General features: G+C 33.2%; 2 protein-coding genes and 1 long non-coding RNA gene across 53 annotated transcripts; 1 reads left to right on the forward strand and 2 right to left on the reverse strand.

Moving 5' to 3' along the window:
• Positions 1-630: 630 nt before the first annotated feature.
• Adar (Adenosine deaminase acting on RNA) lies at positions 631-18,736 on the reverse strand. 50 transcript variants are annotated; one of them, XM_086832829.1, is made up of 13 exons: positions 18,605-18,716; positions 18,157-18,396; positions 16,444-16,535; positions 13,453-13,540; positions 13,227-13,375; positions 10,880-11,177; positions 9,594-9,776; positions 8,424-8,704; positions 8,207-8,357; positions 7,236-7,401; positions 5,699-5,798; positions 5,137-5,616; positions 631-5,054 (listed from the first exon to the last, which is right to left on the reverse strand). In XM_086832829.1, exons 3-13 carry the CDS (start codon positions 16,477-16,479, stop codon positions 4,956-4,958), a joined length of 2,031 nt encoding a protein of 676 aa, XP_086688955.1. In that variant the 5' UTR covers positions 16,480-16,535; positions 18,157-18,396; positions 18,605-18,716; the 3' UTR covers positions 631-4,955. The 50 variants fall into 50 exon arrangements, 42 of the variants coding, with proteins under 42 accessions (XP_086688955.1, XP_086688970.1, XP_086688951.1 ...); XM_086832844.1 differs by having other exon boundaries at positions 11,009-11,177; positions 16,444-16,543; XM_086832825.1 differs by having other exon boundaries at positions 16,444-16,543.
• Positions 18,737-19,060: 324 nt separating this feature from the next.
• Positions 19,061-19,880, reverse strand: LOC147643643 (uncharacterized). The gene is made up of 3 exons (XR_015271729.1): positions 19,630-19,880; positions 19,345-19,406; positions 19,061-19,272 (listed from the first exon to the last, which is right to left on the reverse strand). It is a non-coding gene; the product is annotated as an uncharacterized LOC147643643 (long non-coding RNA).
• LOC110182188 (uncharacterized) lies at positions 19,777-21,759 on the forward strand. Of its 2 annotated transcripts, none has more exons than XM_086832863.1 (5): positions 19,777-19,882; positions 19,989-20,053; positions 20,125-20,633; positions 20,695-20,859; positions 20,922-21,759. In XM_086832863.1, the coding sequence occupies exons 3-5, from the start codon at positions 20,150-20,152 to the stop codon at positions 21,662-21,664; spliced, it is 1,392 nt and encodes a 463-aa protein (XP_086688989.1). In that variant the 5' UTR covers positions 19,777-19,882; positions 19,989-20,053; positions 20,125-20,149; the 3' UTR covers positions 21,665-21,759. The 2 variants fall into 2 exon arrangements, with proteins under 2 accessions (XP_086688989.1, XP_086688988.1); XM_086832862.1 differs by having other exon boundaries at positions 19,818-19,934.
• The last annotated feature ends 452 nt before the right edge of the window (positions 21,760-22,211 follow it).

The raw sequence follows: 22,211 nt of genomic DNA on the forward strand, positions 1-22,211 counted from the left end.
AAATAATTTCAAAAGACCTTATCTAATTATAATTATTTTCTATAAATTTTCCGATCGTAAATATTCGGTTGTTTTTGATATATACAAATTTAAGGATATACAAAACTTCTACTTACCAAACTTAATCTCCATTTTTACTAAGCAGCCATAAATTGGGAATCATCCTGCAGGATCCTGGTACGAAATCGGTTCACGAAAAGATAGCTGAGAAGGATATGCATCAGGATCTAACACCCGAAGGATGCAATCACCTGTCAAGAAGCTAAAATATGAACTGCAATGGTATAAGGACGAGCTCAGGTTGGACATACTATCAGGTGAAAGGCTACCAGTTGGAAGGAACAAGGAATCTCCAAGGAGATCTGTTGCCATTCGAAGTTCAGGAAAATATACAAAAATTAATAATAAATCATTTTTTGGAAATTTAAATGATGAATAAAATACCAAAAAGGGGAAAATCTGTTTTTCTACTGGAAATTTCGAAATAAAATAACAATTCCCTGAGCAAGGATGTAATAATAATAAAGGATTCATTAAGGATCCAGCATATATGCTGCTCGAAGTAATTATCCTTTTTGGGCTTTAGTTTTTAACCTCCCATGTGAATAGATTGAAGAACAACCAACCCAGTTTGTGTTTACTTTATATATATATATGTATATATATATTGTTTGGTAATTTATTAAATCGTCATTTACAGTATTTGGAGACCGAACGATTTTTATGTAAATATTCATACGTTATAAGGTTTAAATTTCGGCTCTCTGACCTCGAGATTATATTTATTATTGGCTGACATTCGATTATAAAATCGCAAAATACAATTTGTTTTCGTTTTTTCAGTTTGTTGTAATTATAACAAAAGCCATCGTAAAATCTATATTAAAATTGTAAGTGATTGATACATTCTCTTTTAGCAGTTTTTCATTTTGTTGTTAAAGGTTAACAAAGCTGTTAACAGAGTGTTTCTTTTTGCTATTTTTGTTCTGCATTAATCTCGTTTATATGTACTTGCATTAATTTGGTTGACCAAGAACAAGGTTTTACGTATAAGTTTGTGTGTTGTGTGGGTGTGTGTATATATTAGTATATATTTGGGTTCGATTTTAGAATTTAACCAGAGCCCACATATTTTCTTTCGATTCCATATCTCTAAGATTGCACATTGCAGGCAAAGCGTGCAAGAGGAAACGTGTAAGAAAGATGCCACAGATCATTCCGAAAAGTGATGATTCTGCTCAGAGAGAATGTATCTCTTTGCTTGTAAACTGCAGGCAAAGCGTGGAAGAGAATCAGAAAGATTGAGACCTGACATTATAGAAAAACTAATCTCTCTGATGAGCTCTGGCTTTAACTAAAAAAAAGGATAGGTGCACATTTGTAGAGTGTGTAGAGACCTGCACTAGTAGGCAATGAGGTGAGCTATTAGTATGAACAATTCTCTTAAAAGCAATAAATTAATTAGATAAAAAAGAAGGCTATGAAAATGAATTAACTACTGCATTCTACAAGATAATACCTAAATAATTATTATTCGATTACTCTGACTCACATAAATGATTACGTCAAATGTATCTTTTGTATCGTCAAAACGAGTGCAGGTCTCAAAAGCACAACTATTTATTGAGTACTCAAAATAATAATAATAGGGGAAATAAATAAATAAAATAAAAGTGAAACTACAGTTTAGTTTAACCTTTGTGTTGACTAAATTGCTCATTCGTTTTGGTTTGTTCTTTTATTGTTGTTTAGTGTTTTTCTTTTTGGTTAAGCGAAGTATAAGTGTAATAACCTAATTAATAATTTATATATTCTTGTTCTGTTTATTCTGGAGATTATATGTTCTTGGTGTCATCGTATTATTCAGAGTCGTAATAAAAGTTTTAGTAATGGAGTAAGATTACTATTTATGTATCTCTAAGATTCAAAAGATGTGTCTGCGTGTGTGTTTTGTTTGTGTTTATGTTTGGGGAAATTTGTAGAGAAATAATAGCAGATTTCTATATATAATTGTATCAAGTATGAACTCGGCACTATGTCTTCGTTATCTGCTTAGTTGGATATAGTCTTATAACACTCTAGAAACTACAAAATAAATAGTAAGTAATAGTAAGTGTTCACCTTCGATGTGGCTCGTGTTAATTTCTTGTTTCTTTTGTTTTGTTTTTATTTTGCTGCTCAATTTCTAATAAATACCGGAGATAACCCAAGTTTTTGTTGTCTTATTTGTGTGTAGTTTAGTTTTTTTTTATGGGGGTTACAAATGGAATAAACATTGGCCTGTATTTCGGGTGTATTTTCAGACCAATTCAAACATTGTCATTATATAGTATAGCTACGTGTGTGTGTTTGCTGTATTTCTGCTTTTAAGAAATACAATCTCGTCTTATCACTGTGTTTTGTTAATGGATTTTTTCCATAAATCTTTCTTTGTTGTTTTTATTCGTCCTGCCAGTAAAGGAAGTCCCGGAAATTAATGAATAACTACCAAAAGTGTTTGCAGCTTGAGCAATCTTTTGTATCTGCTTACTATTTATATATATATATATATTATTCTTGCAAGTACTTTTTTCACTTTAAAATTCTGTTTATATTTTTTTATGTATTTTGTTTTTTTTTAGCTATTATTTTATGAAAATAATCAGGCTAAACAACTGAAAAATTGTAAGAATTTCAACCATTTGATATAACAAGAAACAAGTAAACTCGTTTAATGACTAGCATTTTTCTTTTTAACTTATTTAAATGGTAAAGAGGAGGCTCCATTTCGTAATAGTAATTAATTGTCTTAGAGGAGTAAAATCTAATTAATATTGAACAATAATTAGCCGAACCAAAGTTCTATATATTTTCCCATATATATGTATATATTTAAAAGATGTTTGTTCTGCAATAAAAATAATAGAAAAGAAAACAAAAGACCTTTGAGAAAAACCCCCCTTTTATCCCCATACATATTCATGTATTTTTCTGTGTAAAATTCTTTCCTTCTTATTTGAAATTCTAATGTAGACAAGCATTGTTTGTAATATTTCTCTCGTTTTCATGTAATAATTTGTTGTTCGTTTTTTTTTTCCTATATAACGGTTATTATTTGTATGATTATTATCTGATGCTGCTGTTTCTATAACATAGAATATTTAAGAATGGATAAAATGCAGCTATGCTGGAAGTACTAGTAAAATTTAGTATCACAGTATTTTATATAAGATCAACTTTTCTTTATCCATTATATATGCGGTATTACTCAAGTCATTTATGTCGTCACATTATTAGTTTCTTCATTCCATTGTTATTATTTAAATATATAAACCAAGTAATGCAGGGGATTGGTTGTTGGAAAAAACAAAAAACATAAGTAATACATGGAACTCAAGGCAAGTCTTCGAAGGGGAAATACTTACAGTGAGTAAGTTAATGAACAGTTTTAAAAACAAATCCACACAAATCCTTTTTTAAAGTCAAATACATTCTAGATCTTTTGACATTTCTTTTACTCTGATGCATCCAGCATATATTTCTCAGATATTAGATTTGCTTTAAGGATTTACATATATCGAAATTGTGGTAAACTTTGATATATCGAATTTTTAAATACCGAAAAAGGTCGCATTTAATTTCAAAATATCGATATTGTCCCAAAATATTAGAAAGAATATCGATTTATCATCCATCCATCTCAACGCTTAAAGTATCAATTGATTAATCGACTTTCGTGTGAAATAATTTCTAGATATATCGATCTATCATCATCCCTAGGTTTTAAAACTAAGCAGGAAAAAGGTTCTATGGAGTATATCGAGTTCTATCGATTCCGAGACAAAAAACTAGGATGATGCAGCTAATTTACGCAAAAAGGGTAGTTAGATATTAGATAAAGGTGATGCTACAAGCTTCGGACTGTAACTAATCTATTTGGTTGCCTTCTACATATCATAAAGAAATCTACATAATCATTAATTGATCAAATATCTTGAAAATTGGTTTGGAAAGCCTAGGTTGTATATATATTTATATATATGTGTTTATATGATTTTTGAAGAAAGTGGAAAGTACGTATGCAGATTCACCCTAAAGTCTACCTTTGAGTTTATTATTATAAAGCGTGACTTTGTAAGGTTATGTTATTGGTTGTTATTATTTATATAATTTTTATTGTTGTTATCTTTATGTCCTTGCAAATAGCATTACTTAACAACATACATTGCTTAAATCGTTATTGTTTATTTCTCGATTTTGCTGCAAAGTTTTTCCATACGTTCCAAAATTGTTTTTATTTCGTAACAATCACTTTTTACCACATTCTCTCCTTCACATTAATCTCGTTAAATAGGCACAAACAGAAGAAATCTAATGAAAGCCCACCTTCATATTTATTTTTCTTTGTTAAGTCTAAGCAGTGTAGCTAAGGCGTATGTATATATATTATATATCTTTATTTTTATTTATTTATTTGGTTTTCTTTTTTTAAAGAATTTTTAAAGAACGAATCGTGGGAGAAGATAAACAAGGTTGGGATATGGAAGAATCCGTTTTGATATCAACAAAAAACGCCATAATACTCCTTTACTCAGTTCCAGCATAAAGACTACATTCTATTCTATAAATATTCTAGAGCCGTTTTTTATGGATAGAGCATTAGCATCTTTGTGCTTGTTGCTGTTGTTCTTGCTTTTGTTTTTGTTCTGGTTGTTGTTTTTCTTATCATTGTTGTTGTTGCTGTTGCATTGTTGTTGTTGTTGTTGGGAATACAAGGTTGGCAGGTGATTATTATTCTTAGTATTATAATAATTAATAATATTATTACATTTATCTGTTGTTGTTCGCTGTTGTTGCGAAAAAGAATTGTTCCTTTCCCTAAAATCTATGTCTTCTAACTCTATTAATTGCTTGCCGTTACTTTTGTCTTTTTTTATATAATAATAAATATTATATAGTAGTATCGCTGAATGCAGTCATTCGACAAGCCCGAACTCGTCTTGTTCGATTGGTTTCTTCAGCCAGCTGCCAAGGTCCTCACGCTTGAAGGCCGAAAATAATTCAAGTTTCGCCGTCTGCAGAAGGGGGAACCAATTAATCATAAATAATATATATCACTATAAATATATTCTTAAATAAAGAAGCAAACACACATACCTGGTAGTCCTTAACATTCGCCTTGGTCTGACCATAATCTGTGGTCACCTTGCGTACGGGAATACCCGGCAGATTCTTCATTAGAAATCCATATTTAACAAAGAACGCCTGCTTGGTGATCCGCGACACTTGTCCACCAATGGTACGACCTGTCAAAGAGTTGACCACCTCCAGTTCGGTATCACCGATGGTCCAATTAATGCCAAAATTCGGTGCCTTGGCTTGATTTCTCGGCTCCGCCGATGTGACCAGGGCCAACCGTGGCTTATTCAAATGATACGGCGGTGGCAGACCCTGAATTGACTTCTCAATTCGACCGCAGACGGCACGGTACATGTGCTCCGGATGCAACAGGCTGCCCAGGACGATCGAATGCAGGTATACGGGTTCAATAATGGAAGACAGCAAGGAACCTTGTATGCCCACAATGTTCCAGCGAGCGATTTTATCCGAACAGGACATGGTTAGCAGGCGTTGTCCCTGAAAAATTAAAGATACAGATTTATTAATTAAATTTCCTTGGATTTATATTATATATATATATATTATATAATTATCATACCTGCAATACCCCATCCCAGGTCTGAATGCCATCGCTGCTTTTGACTGGAATTGTGCCCTCTCCGGATTCTATTTTGGTGCGCAATTGGCCACGGGCTTTTCTGTTGATTTTGATGATAATTTTTGTTCATGGAAATCGCGGCATTTGCAAGAAAATATATGGGACGTGAGAGAGATATATATATCATAATTATTTGCCAGATCGAAATTGGAGAGTTTCGGGTACATGCCAAGAGGGGAGAAACAGAACTTTCCTTTAAACTTGACTGGTTTCATTTGTTCTCTTGCTCTCTAAATGAAATATATATTATATATATATGCATATAGTATATATATTATATTTTCAATTACATAATTTCTTATTCATTTTTCAAATTAAATTTAAATCTGTTTATGTCCTGAAAATGATGTTCTATATTTTATAAATCCTGACTTGACTGAAATTCGTACAACTTCTTCATATATATATATTATTTGTGTATTGTTAGGAGTCTTTATAATTGGGAGTCTATGTATTTTATGGTTATTTATGCAGACAGACATCTGGGAAACAGTTGGGAAATATTTAAATGTCATTCGATATCTATTTACTTTTTTTGACTAGTGTTTACAGAAAAGTGTGTATTGTTTTTTAAAAAAATAATAATAACATCTAAATCTCTTATTATATTATCAAATGATTAACTACATATACAAATCAAAGTTCAAATTTTTATAGCTGGAAAAGTATCAAGGTTTTCCATTGAAAATCAATTTCAAATCGATTAATTTCGATATTTTAAGGCAGAAGTCATAAAAATAATGTAATGTAAATAATGACTTAAAATGACTTTAAGATCAGATAAATTATTAACCTTAAATTCTATACACACAGTGGGTGCAAAAGCAAAAGTCATCTGGTAAAGTTAAGAAAAAATACAGATGTTTCCCGAATGAAAAATAAAACCGAATGAAAAATAACATTTAAGAAATATAGCTTTTGAAGGGGTATAGGAAGGTCCCAATATATATAAACAATGACGCTTTTGCCTGCAATGTACAAGTCAAGCAGCACCAAGAAGCTTATAAGTTCTACCAAAGCTGATACAAGACTAATACTATAATTTATAAGAATTTGTTTTTTATTATATTGGGAATATATAAAAACAAATAGATTAAAGATGCTTAACGCCAGACGATTTTTGCCTACAGATACATTATAGGCACGCAACTGTATGTATACATCTATTAAAGAAAATACATATATATATATATAGATACATTTATATTTGAAATTATATATATGTATAAATATATATATATATATATAATAAAAAGCATACAATAACAAAAAAGCCTATCAAAAACATATAAATAAAATTGTTTCTTTTTTCTAACTTGTCTTTTGAACTTTTCTCTTTTAACAAATTACCGAGAGAGTGTAAATAATTAACATAATATATAAAACTATTGTTGTTGTTGATGTTATTATTTTGTTGTTGTTGTTGTTGTTGTAATAATAAAGTAGCAAGTATTTATAAAATATCGGTAGTACCAACCTATTTGGATGTTTATCAACACCTGTGTCGTTTTCGTGAGGACTAAATATCCGTGCATCCCCACAAGGTGCTGTATTTATATACAAATGGAAATGTACCCCGGATTTTAGTTTATAAGGGTATTGCCCATCAGTATTCCTCACGAAAATCGACTGATATGCTGTGGCTAAATTTAAGAGAAAATTGAATAAGAGTAATCAAATTGTAAAATTAAAGTAAAATTATATAGATTTATGTTTTTTTGTTTGTTTGGTTTTTTTTTCTTGCATTATTTCTTTTCACCCATACACACACAAGTATATATGAAAAGAAGTACGACCACAAAGCGATACAAACACAAAGCAGAACGGGCGAGGGGGCGAAAGCATAAAGCCAATAATTGATAAATAAATCATAAATATCGATATTTATCGTTATTTTCTGGTAGATATATCAGACGAATACATGCGGAAATACACATATTTGAATATCGATAATATTAACTTTTAAAGCAATATTCATTGATGTAAATATATTTAAGTTTATGATATGTTTGAAGAAATATCGAGCGCGTTTACTATATACCCCATATATTCCTTTGTTTGTGGAATAACTTAACTTGGTTGCCTTTTTCAGTAGTAATTAAGCTTTCAAATAGCTAAAACTCAATAAATTGTTTAAAAATATTAAATGATATAAATGGGAGTTTCATTTACAGTATAAACCCTCCGAAAGATGGAAGAATTATTGAAACGGACAAGACGAGATATTATCAATGCTTTGTTTTTGGGGAAAAATAATAAACAAATCAAAATAATATGGTACTTGGTATCTTTCTGAACAAAAAAAAATATAAGAAACACACAGAATGAATTGATAACAGCAAGGGTCCAATAATATGTATCTAAATTACTCTATATAATTATTTTACTATACTTAGTTCATATATGTATATGTAGTCATAACTTAGCATTAGCAACAAATAACTATACCCTGATTGCACTGGAGATCCAATTGGGCATACAAGTATTTGAGAAGACAACGTCTGGAGACTATTTCGGCATGAGAATCATTTAAGACAGCTCCATTCACACTCATATGCTCCCCGCTGACGCACTTGGTGCCCGTTGAAACTGAGATAACCTAGAGGAGAGTGTATAATAATACAATTTACATAGTTCTAATGATGAGTACTTTAATCGTACTTACTTTGGCGTCACAAAAATTCATGTTTTCAGTCATTACAATGCCCGCTAATACCTTTCGCCGCGAATATGCCTCCTGGCCCTTGATAACCTCCATGAATTTCTCCAGGACGAGACGTCCAATTGTATCGGCATGGATCTGTGGCAACTCCATGGACGAGGATTTGTCGTCGATGGGCAGTGGCACGTTCTTTTGCGGCACAACCATGGGACTGTACGAGATGTTGCATAGCGAGGCCAGGGCTGCCTTGGCAGCGGCATTCTTGGCCAGCTTTTTCGAAGGTCCTTTGAATAGAAAAGATATTAAAATTTAGTTTACTTTATTTTGCTTAATTAGAGGTTTCAGTGGAACCTTGAATGAGGCAACTATATGTTTTTATACCCATGCAGGGTATTACCAATTTAGTCATAAGCTTGTAATGATGTGAAGGAATGATTTCCGACCCTATAAATCATATATATTCTTGATCAGCATCAACAGGCGAATCTTTCTAGCTATGTCCGACAAAAATTTAATTTTTATTCGAAATTATCAATATTTTTAAGACGTTAAAATTTAAAAAAAAATTTAAAAAATTTTAATTTTTTTACATTTTAAATTGAGTATGCAGATTCATAAATCTATAAAAAACTAACACAGGAAAGGTTTCCGAATCAAAATTGGTGCTTTTTTGGCTAAGTTATGATTTTTTTAAACTTTGTTTTGTAGGAAAAATGGTCTTATAAAAATATAGATAAATATCGACTAAAAACTGATATTTCACCTTCAGTCAGAAGCTTAAAAGAAAGTGAAGGAGTCATTTGCGACCCTATAAATTATATATATTCTTGATCAGCATCAACAGGCGAATCTTTCTAGCTATGTCCTACAAAAATTTAATTTTTTTTTCGAAATTATCAATATTCTTCATCCTTAAAATTGTCGAAAAAAATTGGTAAAAATTCGATTTTTTAAAAAAATTTCATTGAGTATGAAAATTTATTAAGCTAAGAAAAACTAACATAGGGAAGGTTTCCGAATCAAAATTGGCGCTTTTTTTGGCTTAGTTATGATATTTTTTAACTGTGATTTGTCGGAAAAACAGCCATATGAAAATTTGATAACATCCTATGAAAACTCTTATTAATAAAATTTAAAAATGCAGCATCATATCCGCATAATTAGTATTCATACCTGTTCCATCGAATTTCTTTTCATTTATGGTCACCGTCATCTTGAAACGACAATTATTCTGAGCACCATCGATATTATTGCATTCGAAATTAACATCATTGAAGAGTTCATAGAGCAGCATGACCGGACCCTTGTCTGGAACCTTCTTTTGGCCGTCCACAGCAATGGCACTCTTGCTAACATCTACCAAAAAAAAACACAAAAAGAGTTAGTGAAAATTGTTGATTTTTCCGTCATTGCCGAGATGCGACTCTTAACCAGCTATAATAATGTTCTCTCCAACCATATAGTATTATTATTATTATTTAATTATTATTATTATTGGAAGACAAATGGAAGGAAAACGTGTTTAATTAAATATTATGCAAATTCCGAATGAATAAATATTTTTTTTGAATATGTATTTACGATTTTTTTCTCACAGTTCAAATGATATGTTTTAAAGAAATATATAAATAATATAATATGTACGTAGCAAAAATGTTATATATTATTGTATGGACAAAACTTATTCACTTATTTACACATTACACAATTACAATGGAAGGGATATATCGAAAAATAAGCATAACTGCCAAACTAATAAAAAGAACATACTATTACTTAATGGAAGAAGCAACAATAACAAAAACAAATTAAATTGTTAACAAAAACTTGGTAATTGTTCTACCTTTAAATGTAGATCTGTAAAAGAATCGAATGTTTTGGGCGACAAAAATCGGTTACAATTAAGGCAATGAGTGAAGAAATACACTTAAAAGCATTTAATGAAATAATAAAATATATAATTAAAATATATTCCTAATATATGTTATTGTTATTATTTTTAATATTACTGATATATAAATATTAAACGCATAGAATATTAAATAATTCCTTTATGAAATATCACTTAAAATCATAACGAAAGTATCACAAAGTTTGATATCAATCAGCATATAAATTTTAAAGATTTTGATCAATAAATGACTTTTTATACCTTAATTTAAATTTTAATTAATGTAAAAGCTTTGGCTAAATTTTAAAATAGATATCTGCAACAATTATTTCTTCTTTTTCCCCTAAAAATATATTTACTTTATTATTTAAAAAATATTTCTAACCTGATGCAACAGCATAAAGATGCAATTCTTGAAATAAATGTAAAGATTGCCATTCATATATGTATAAATATAATCCGCATTCAAATCATGTATAGAAAAAATTATGATTAAATAATAAAATTAATAGATATTGAAAACAATAAGGGAAAGTAAGGAAAAACGAAAAATTTTACTAATACTTGCTCTGACTCATGCAAAAGATTTGTAGACGCAACGTGGGTTGTTCAAGCGAGGTAAGGTTGGAAATCTTTTTAGTCAACACCAACGTCTCATTGAGTTTCACCAATATTTGATTGGATTTATTTTCAATACCATTTTCGAGATGCTCATCGCTGGTAAAGTCCAGGTTGCCCGATGGCTTTAATGGCGACAGGACAGCCCCATCCTTGAACTGTATAAAGCTTCGCAGTGCGGTGGCAGCTGCTTCGATGCGTGCTACTTTTTTACTGCGTCCCTGGCCCAAATATTTCTGTCCATCGACCTGTGAATCGAAAAGAGATAACAAATGATAACTAAGATACATGGAACAATTCGTAACGATAATAAATATTTTTGGGGTTTCCACATATCGATTTGTGGCCCACGCCAAAGCAGATGCAAATAGATCAAAACAAGCCTAAACGATTGTCCCTTTTGTTTATTGCATTTACTTTGTATAAAGTGTACTAGTTGCTTAATATGCCACCTTAACGTTTAGCTGTCATGCACTTTTTTATTGCCCACTCTCACCCTCTCACTCTCTATCCTTATCGATCTATTGATATGTCATTTTCAATGGGCTCGCGTGGAATATACATATATAATATAATATATGCATACCCAAATGATGCCATAAACGAAATAGTTTTGAATATATCAAGTGATTTTCATACATAATGCATAAAGGCAGCAAACATATGTTAATCATAAACTATTAATATCGATTGGATATAAAAAAAAGTCACCTTATTCTTAATAGTATCTACATTTAGAGGTAGAACCTATTTCGGAATGCTAGTTGTATTTTTATTAAAACAGTATTGGTTATTAAGGAACCCTATTTAAAAACTATAATTGATAGCTTGATAGAGCTAGCATTGCTGGTTTATGGCAGGCAATGCATGAAAGTTAGAACGAGAGAAAGAAAAGGAAAAATCCTAATTAAGGGAATCTTTTGATTTCGTTTATAATGGGATTCCCGGGTAATCTTTTAGTGAAAAGAAACTTCATAAGAACATTAAGTTACTATGATCAGTTTATAACTATGATCAATAATTACCTAAGAGCAGTAAGCAAGTATCTATGACCAGTAAGTAACTATGATCAGTAAGTATCTAAGATAAGTAAGTATTTATGATCAGTTACTAATTTTGAACACTTGTAAACAATGACTTGCAACTTTTGTAACACAACACATGTCTGAGACTAGGCTGGCAGCAGTCACTTCGTTCCGGGGATGTTTGAACCATTTGGGAATCATATGCACAGATGTGCGAGATTTGTTTTTGAGCAAAGTTAAGAGCAAGCTATTTGAATGAAACTATGGAGTTATTCGTCTATATAATTTTACTAGTATGTAAGTCGGGACATGGCAAATCGGTGGACTATATATATACATATATATAGCTGACATAGGAACAATCAGACGATTTATAGAATTTTTGATCAGTAATTAGGTATGACCATAATTAACTCTGAATAGTAAGTATCTATGACAAATAATTAACTATGATTGGTAAGTATCTATGACCAGTAAGTAACTCTGATCAGTAATTAGCTTTGACCAGTAAGTAACTCTGAACAGTAAGTATCTATGACCAATAATTAACTATGATTAGTAAGTAACTATGACCGGTAAGTAACTCTGATTATTAAGTATCTATGACCAGCAAGTATGTATGTATGTATGATCAGTTACTAACTTTGAACACTTGTAAACAATGACTTGCAACTTTTGTAACACAACACATTTCTGATACTAGGCTGGCAGCAGTCACTTCGTTCCGGGGACGTTTGAACCAGTTGGGAATCATAAACACAGATGTGCGAGATTTGTTTTTGAGCAAATTTAAGAGCATTTGAATGAAACTATGGAGTTATTCGTCTATATAATTTTACCATGATATAAATCGGACCATGGCGAATCGGTGGATTATATATATACATATATATAACTGCCATAGGAACAATCGGACGATTTATAAAACAAAAATTATAACTTTTCCAGTTTTCAACAGATTTTCCTCAAATTTGATATATAGCCATTAAATATTAATCTAAAATTTTCTGTGAAATTTTATGAAAATCAGACTACTATATCATATAGCTGATCTGGTAGATGATACAACAAAATATAGAAAAATGCAAAACGGTGTATGTAAAACTGTAAATATAAAATGTATAGGTAAATGAAAGGCATTACTTTATTGCTTTTTAACACAAATATATATATTTATAATTTATGCAATAGTATACAGACTTCGGCATGCCGAAGTTGGCTTTCTTTTCTTGTTAAATATATATGTATATGAAATATATGTAAATAACTCACCTCAACGGATATCGTAAATAAGGGTGCGTGCACCGGACCAGTCTGTGACTCCAATTTGTAAATCAGTCCATGTCTTAACTCATTCAGCATTGCTACTGTATTCTTCGGCTGTGGTATGCGTTCCTTACTTGTTTTCTTTTTTGGCGGAACTGTGAAAAATCCAGAATATACGCACATTAATTGGTATAATTAAAATATATATTATATATCTATGACGGGCACTTACCAGCATATTTTGGCATATCATAACGCCGTTTCTGTGGCGACTTTCGGTTATAGCCATTCATATTGATTTCAGATGGTGCAGTTACCGGCTATATGGATATGGTATATCATACAAAATAATTAATAATGTCCAGTCAATCGTTATAAATATTTATTTCGAGGATGTCGATTTTTGAGACAATCAAAGGACATGTACAGTACAACAACAAAGCATTCACAACTTTCCATTTAAGGACCTGTTTTTTTATTTTTGGTGTGTGCATGTATGTAGAAATTTATTTAAGATGAAAGATCATTGAAATTAATCAATTAAATATAGATTTCTTTTATACTAAAATATTTAGAAAAATTGTTTGTATTGTATTTATTACAGATAGAACAAAAAACCAAAGGCAAATCGTTTAGAAAAGCTTGAATATGTTGTAGTTCCATTTCTTATTAATTATAGGGGAACATATTGATTTTTTATAAACATTATTTTTAGATTATTAATAATTTACTCTTAATTATGACTACGTACATACATACACACACACAATATTAGTGTTTAGTCACGGTTACAGCACAACAACATCGATACTATATGTATATATTATATAGACAGTTATAACAAGACGATTTTACTATTAGCGTAACATACGAAAAAAAAATTGTAACTTTAAGAGATAATTGTTATATCCTCTGTACCTAAAACCTATACAAGGTAATATGTTTTTTATGTTCTGTATGTAGATATTTAGCTCCTATTTTGGGCTTTTCCCTATGGTGTTTCATTAGTTTGTTCTTTCCATCACCATTACTTTACATTACTTACATTGTAAGCCATATATGAGGGACGCATTATACGATGTTTTAAAAAAAATCTCGACTTTTTGCTAGAATAGCTTGAAAATTGTTGTTGCTGTCGTTGATAATAAATGGATGTCTTGGCTATACGCATGGCATTATGAGGATGATGATGACGATAATCCTTTTGGTAGTGAAAGTGTGATTTATGCCACCCTCTCTGCACTGGCTTATAGGATACAGGATACATTTTATTGTTTAATTCTATTCAATATAATCCCTATGCTCAGAATAAAACTAAAACCGAGACCGAGACGACCGAATATCGTGTTCAACTTAGCGACGACTGATGATGATTTTTTCGAGTTTCCCGGCTAAGCACTGACATTTAACTGACAACGACAAAAGCAATCTGCGGCTAATTTTATAAAAGGAACTGAAATTATGAAGGAAAATAAAAAAAAAAAATAAATAGAGATACATGTGTATAAGACACATGCTGGTACGTGTATAGATAATTTGCACGACTAGCCCTGTGCATTTTTAAGAAGCTCGATATTTATATACCCCTTTTTAAGGGAAGGAATATGATTTGCCCATCAAAAAAAAAAAAAAAACTACACAAAAATGTGTCTAATTTGGGTGTTAAAAAGACCCCCAGATAAAGTAATTTAATGTACTAATATTTAATAGATTTTACTCTATAATTTATGATACTATTATTGTTTTTGCGACAGTGTGCGCTTGTGTCGTACAATTTTCCCCGAGGACAAGCTGATGCTTTTGTACTGATAAAAGCACAACTTTTTGCTAGAATTGCCGCCACAGATCGGAGATTTGTAGAATTAATGAAAGGTCGAAACGAAATTACATCAAAATTTGGATGCCGGTGGAGCGGTAATTGCTGCAGCAGCTGCTGCATCACCACAAACTCAGAGATGCATGAATTGCATTTGCGTATCAAAATTTGCAGTAATCAACGACACAGCATTTTTAAATAAATACAAAACTGTGTGTATATGTGTGTAAATTCTATACTTTGGGGATATACATTTTCATATCTCTATCTGAAGCAAAATATATTTTTGGTCCCCAACTTTAGTTCGAATGGAATGATCTTGGTGTATTTGTGCGGCTCTTGCAAATTTCCAAAATACCAAGATATTAGTTTCATAAAAATATATCTATGTGACCAACTTAATAACTTAATAATAAAAAAAAAGAACACATTAACTTGAATTAAAATTTAGGCATGCCAACATTAAGACTAATGTTAAATGTGAATGGTAGTAAATCTTTGCATCATTATATATAAAGTGAGAAAAGGTAAGCTATGTATTGATTTTTAATCGATATTTGCATTAAATGAAATCAAAACTAGTTAGGCTCGAGACTTCCTCTTAAAATTGCTTTGTTTTTTTTTTGTTTAGCATTTCGAATTCATTGCAACATAATTTTATATAAGAACACACCTGTGTTTCGAGTGTCATTCGTGTCGGACGGACATTTGAGGGCACAAATTTGAAAAGTTTAATATAATCAAGATCAGCTCTCGGTATTTGTGCATTAATACGAACTAGAATATGCATAATTAATAAATAGAATCATATCATTATTATGAATTATTAATTAGCTATCTCTGCCCAAGAGTTTGGGAAGACTTAAATCTACGCATAAGCCAGAAGAATCGCAAGATTTGGTACTAATCATAAGAAATAAACTTGCAATAACTTAAAAAGAATAGAAAAGTTGCAGTTTTTTTGCAAATATAGTTTCTGATATGTTCTATTTCGATTTAGGGAACAATAAGACTATAATCATCTGATTTTGAATGCAAATATTGAAAATAATGTAAAATTCTATACTTTTTTAACAGACTATAAATGTATGTATATTTGTAAATAAAGCCTTTGATCCTAGTTAGGTTAGGGTTTATATATCCTTTACTAGGATAAAAGGAAACCTTAATTATAGTACATCAACACTTAAGCAAGGAATCCCACTTTTTTTAAACCCTTAACCATGCTTGAAAGACAGAGACATGCAGTGCACTATGATAAGATAGAAGTAGACAGAAATGCAAGTATGCAGAAAATGAAGAAAATGTAGAAAATGCGGAAAATGCACATATATGCAAGAATGCAAAAATATATATAAACAAGGCAAGGAAAAATCGACTAATTAATGACGTTTTTCGTCTACTTACATGCTGGAGAGAATTGTTATTTGCGCTGTTTAACATGACTTTGGAATCGAATTTCACTTTTATGTACTTTATATAATGTCTTTTGCTCAAATCTGTTGTGCTAATTTTTGATTGTGATTTTTAAATTATGTCGATGAGATAACACCAATTTTATTATTAATTGTAAACTCGAAAACTCCGATTTAAAATTAACCAAAAAAAAAATTAAGTAAGCAGTTTCAAGAACAACAAAATAATTGCTAATTACTAATTATTAATCAATTAAATATACAATATACGAGACAATTTCTTAATTAAAGGGAGAAAGCCTAACTGCAAGAATATGCTTGTCTAGATTTGTTCGATCGAAAAAAAAACGATAACGATAGCTTTACAAGTATTATGCAAAAATCAAGAGCATATTTTTCTATAAATTTCAGTTAATAACTGATTTTTACACAAGTCAAAATGGCAAAAACCAAAACAAAAAAGTATACATATATTTTACACGCAAAATGAATAGTTTTCGATAAAGAACTGCCCTGACTTTTCGATTTGGCATCACTTCTATTAGCCGGAATCGTACTTCTTTTTTTGTTTTTGTTGGTTTTTTTTTGTTTCTTAAAAACAAACTAACGTTGTTGTATGGTCCCACACACATACTAAAGTGTGTGCATGGGAAATACACATGTACCCATGTATGCTGTCTTGCATGTTTTTAGTTACATGATTTAATCGATTTTCATACACTCACTCTCGGGTATTATGGCATTTGCATAGCATATACTATAGCTATAGTTAGCCGATACTTTGTCAGAACAATTAGGTAATTAGACTTAACATACAATGTATGTATGTATATGTACATATGTATGTATGTAAATTTGTCAAAATTCACGTCTTTTGGTGTGAATGTAAAAATCAGACTCGGTGTCACCTTTTTGTTTTTGTTATTTACCGCAATTGCACATTCGACAAAGATACAAATGTACGTGTATATGTAGGTATGTGTACGTGTGCTCTGGGCACGACCCTATTGAGTGGGTTACAAAGCCAGAGCACAGAGAGGTAGAAAGAAAGAAAGAAAGATAGAGAGAGAGAGTATGCATGCGTATGCTGCCAAGAAAGCGAAACGGAAAAGCACCACTCACTGCAATGCAGCAGCAGCAGCAGCAGCAGCAGCGGCGGCTAACGAAGGCGATGCAAAGTGGGGGGGAAAACCTTTTCCTCTTCCATGTGTGTGTGGGTATGGGGAGGACGGTACATCGTAATGGGTTACGTCGCACTTTTCCACACACACACACACACATGCACAAACACGTGGAGGGGGCCGGAAAACTGCACCAAAAGGTGGGATTTTCGATTGCTCCCCCTCGCTTCTCACCCCAAGCTTTTCCTTCGTGGTCAGCATCAGTTTACATGCAAGGGATGTCATGTAATGTAAATAAAGTGTGTCCGTCGCATGTCAAAGTTATTCTTTTTCATTATCGCAATATTTATCAACTGCTCCTCGTCCTCTTCCCCAACCACCTTTCTCGTTGCATTCTCGTTCGCCCTTTTTATTTGCATTAATGCCCAAAATACAAAGATACAATACATACATACACTTTGGCTTCGCATGTATGTGCACACACATGCATACTTTAGTGTGTGTGTGTGTGTGTGTGCTGTGTGTGTGACTGTGTGTTGGTTTTTGGTTGTGCCAATGGTTTTGTTCTTTTTGCTACTGCATACCTTTTTTTGCGTTTGCTTTTGCTTTTGGGAACGAGCTCTAATTATTGATTTTTACTTCGCTGTATCGGTAGTGTTTTTTTTTTTTGCATTTGACAAGCCACAAATATATATACGGTCCTTCTGCTCTCACTTAATGTTATTTATTATCGCCGGAGGAAGAGGGGGGAAAGGGGATTCGGATGCACCGCTATTGCTGGTGTTTGGGAGAGCCGTGTATATTTTGTTTAATTCGGAGCGGCACTTTGGAATAAAAATGAATGAAGCGCACGCACACACTCACTCACTCACACACACACACACGCACATAACACACACTCAGCCCTGCCGCCGTTGAGCCCTTGCAGAAATAAACAAATCAACTTTGTTTCCTTTGATCCTCGGCGCTATATCCTCGGTTGCGTTAAGGGATTTCGGGGTATTACAATCGCACTGCACTACTTAATATTACTGATTGGCTCGTAGAAAAAAAATAACAATTAGTTCACGGCGTTAGCAACTTTCAGATGTTTGGATATATATTAGTATCGATATCTAGATACATGGCTGCTTCGTGACTATCTGTTTGCTTGAGATAGTGTTTGCGCTATCGATATCTGCAAGATAAAACGAAAGCAAAGTTTCTCACCTATTTATAAGACTTTCTCTGGTGTATTTCTTCGAAAATACCATATATGTATATAAAAGACATTCTTTGAAATTAATGTAAAAAATGATATTTGAAGGTGATATAATAATTAATAATTTATGGTAAATAAATTGTACGGGCACAAAATGCGTGCTCTTATACAAACTGTACTCTCATGCAGACTACAGTCTTATACTGTGCACTGGTTAACAGCACTGTTAACATTGCTACAGCAAAGTTCACAACCTAAAAGAGTTGTATGGCAAAAAAACTGTAATATACGGTTTAAACACAGCGTTGCATTCTATTTGAATTCAAATAGCTTTTAAAATAACAGGTTTTTAAAACGTAGATATTTGCCAAACATTAAAAATCTTCTCCAATTCAAGTTTCGTATCCTTTTACTTTCCCTCCCGCTGACGCTTCTCGATCAGTCTTTGGGAGCGACGCAATGCGGGACGAGCGGGTTCCACAATCACTTCCTGTGGCACCTAATTGTCACAGGATAAAAAAGGAAGTTAAGGATAAGAGCCTCTTGGTTTAAATGGGGATGAGATAATTACCCGATGTTCGTTGCGGCATGTGCACATAACGACCAAAACCAGGACGAACATGCCAACTACGCCTACAAAAAAGAGGGGATACGATATTATTATAATAATAAATCAAAGCGAAAGGAAGGCAAAAAGCGTCTATATTCTAGAAAATGCATAACACACAGGCAATTCTAGAGCTTACTTTATTGAAGATCTTAACAAGGAAGCAAGGGAGTTTGTAAAAAATAAATTATACTTGCAACACAGCCTCAATTTTGATGAAAGCGAAAAGTTGTTCTTTGTTGTACTTACCAACGAATATATCACACAGAATCATTACAAACATTTTTACAATTTACAGCAAACGGTAAAAAACGAAGAAAATATATATTTGAAAATATTACTGAGCACAAAAATATAATCTTGGCTGATATAAATATTTCTATATTTTGTAAGCACAAGGTCTTGCTTCTAGGGATTCCAAAGTTAGAGTGAAAACATATAGTTCTGAGCTTACTTCGTTAAATTTTCGTGCCCGTACTTTCATATTTTAAATTGTTAACAGGTACCTTTTAAAAAAAAAAAGAATTATAAGGGAAATACGTCAAAAGAAAAGTGTAAGATATTTTACATCTGGCAATGTTATAATCCCAAAAGTCTATCTTTTACAGGTGTTTTTTTGTACTCTTTCGAGATAGCAAAATTGTATCTTGCAGAAACCAATAAATAGTAGCAAGGTGAGCGCCACCACACACACCTGTAACTTATCATTACTTTCTATATAATTATTCACTATTCATTATTAATGCTTCTTGGTGAAAGAGAGAAGATAATGAAAAAATGCAGCCAACGAATGCCGGCGATAAGAAGCATCTACAGCCACTATAAAGCCATGGAAGATTTCCATGGAGGTCATCACAAAGCCACCAAGATGCAGTCAAGTCAGAAGCATTTCATCATTACCATTCTCCTCTCCCTGCCTGTGTTTTTCTGGCCGGGATTGGGTGAGGCTGCCAGCGCCAAGTCCTCGCCGTTGGCCAATTGGCGTTTCAGTGATCCCCATTATACCAGCAATCAATATGCCAAGATTCTGGGCGATTCCGGCCTGGGCCATGATCCCGATGACAAGGACAAGAAGGATGTGGGAATCAATCTCAATCCGGAGCACCTGCAGATCCAATATGTGGACTATCAGCCGCAGTGTCAGTCCGGTGGAGTGCCCGTATGTGCCACCAATGGCACTGAAACCTTCTATTTCGAGAACGATTGCCGCCTGGAGGCACACAATATGAAAATGTTGTTTCAATATGGGACAGGTGAGTCCACAGGATCTGTGTCTCTCTCTCTCTCTGGAAATCTTTAGCCTCTGGTTTGCAGAGCTGGAGCCCACAGAGATGGAGCGATGCCTGCCCAGCTGCCAGGCCATAAAGTGCACAACGGTGGAGCGTCCAATTTGCGTTCTGGCCGAGACCAGTGGTGCACTGCCTCAGACCTTTGCCAACGAGTGCGAGATGCGGCGATGCGAGTGTCATACGAAGCAGGGTTTGTTTGTTATTCAATTCAATTAATTAGCGAAAATATATATCATTTGTGATACCTTCTAGTCCTGCGTATCCTGCACCAGGGACGCTGTCAGCCGCCCACCAAGAGTCTGCGCAAAAAGAAGCAGCGCCGGAATAAGAAGAAGCCTTTGAAGACCACCTCGAAAATGAGTAGTGAGCCCAAGAAGATCTACTACCTGATGGCCACTCCTCCTCCTGCTCCTGCTGCCACAACACCTAGATCGAACAACAACAACAACAAGCGATGGCTTAGCATGCCACGAAGGATTACCACCACGCCCAGGACAATGCCCACCAAATCGACCAGCACCAGTCCCTCGCCTATGAAATTCCAGCAACTGATGGCCCTGGCCAATCCCATGGTCTCCGTTTCACGGGCCGTCGATGCCTACAATGTCTACAACATACCCGATGTGGGTCAGGATTATGGTGAGATCACAGATTCCTCACTGTCGCTCTATCTGCCGGGAGTGGGTCGGGTCACAGAGGCAACTACTAGCACCACAACCACAACTACGGGGGGAACTAGCCATTCCCCCAATAGGATTTCTACTACAACAGCACCAAAGCCCCTGCTGACCACCAGCAGCCATAGAGCATCATCATCATCATCTTTAATTATGACAGAACCCATGGCCACCACCACCACCATCTCTAGGGAACCCGTTTTGCCCAGCACCCAGGCCCTGAGGGAGGAGCAGAGTACTCTGGCATACCTGGAGGCGGTAACCCTTGGATCAAGTACCACCACCCAGGAGTCGACGACCAAGACCAAGAGTCGTTGAGCCTCCCAGGAGCAAGAGCTCCCAGGAGAAGTTCCAGCTATAATTTATATCAACCCTGTATTTATATAGATATAAAGCGGATCAATATTGAGAAATCTTGGGGTTTTTAATGGATTTCATAAAAAACAGAACAAGAAAAGTAAGTTATGGATATAGATTGTTAGGGAAAACTAAAGATTAACAAGTGAGGAACTTAACTTTGAGAAGTTAGTTACCCCTAAGACATGGGATGAGAATGAGCATTAGGATACTAATATATTTATAAATTATATTTAAGAAGTTAAGAATTATTTAATTTTTTAATCTAGATTTAGGCCTGATTCGTCATATAGCCTCTATGTAAGTATATACAAGATATAATATTTATAATATAATCATGGTTAAGACTTACCCCAGTAGATGACATCCTGTTTAATCAGTGCTTACTGCCTTCCTGTGTAGAGTTCACTTTAATTGGGCTTTTCATCATCATCAGCAAAGTGAGCTTCATCCTGGTTGTCCACATACATTGCATTGGCCACGTCATATATTTGGGATCGATCCCAAT

The sequence above is a fragment of the Drosophila serrata genome, unplaced genomic scaffold (assembly GCF_035046125.1).
Source record: "Drosophila serrata isolate PLE 108 unplaced genomic scaffold, ASM3504612v1 contig_251, whole genome shotgun sequence".
Classification (NCBI taxonomy): domain Eukaryota; kingdom Metazoa; phylum Arthropoda; class Insecta; order Diptera; family Drosophilidae; genus Drosophila; species Drosophila serrata.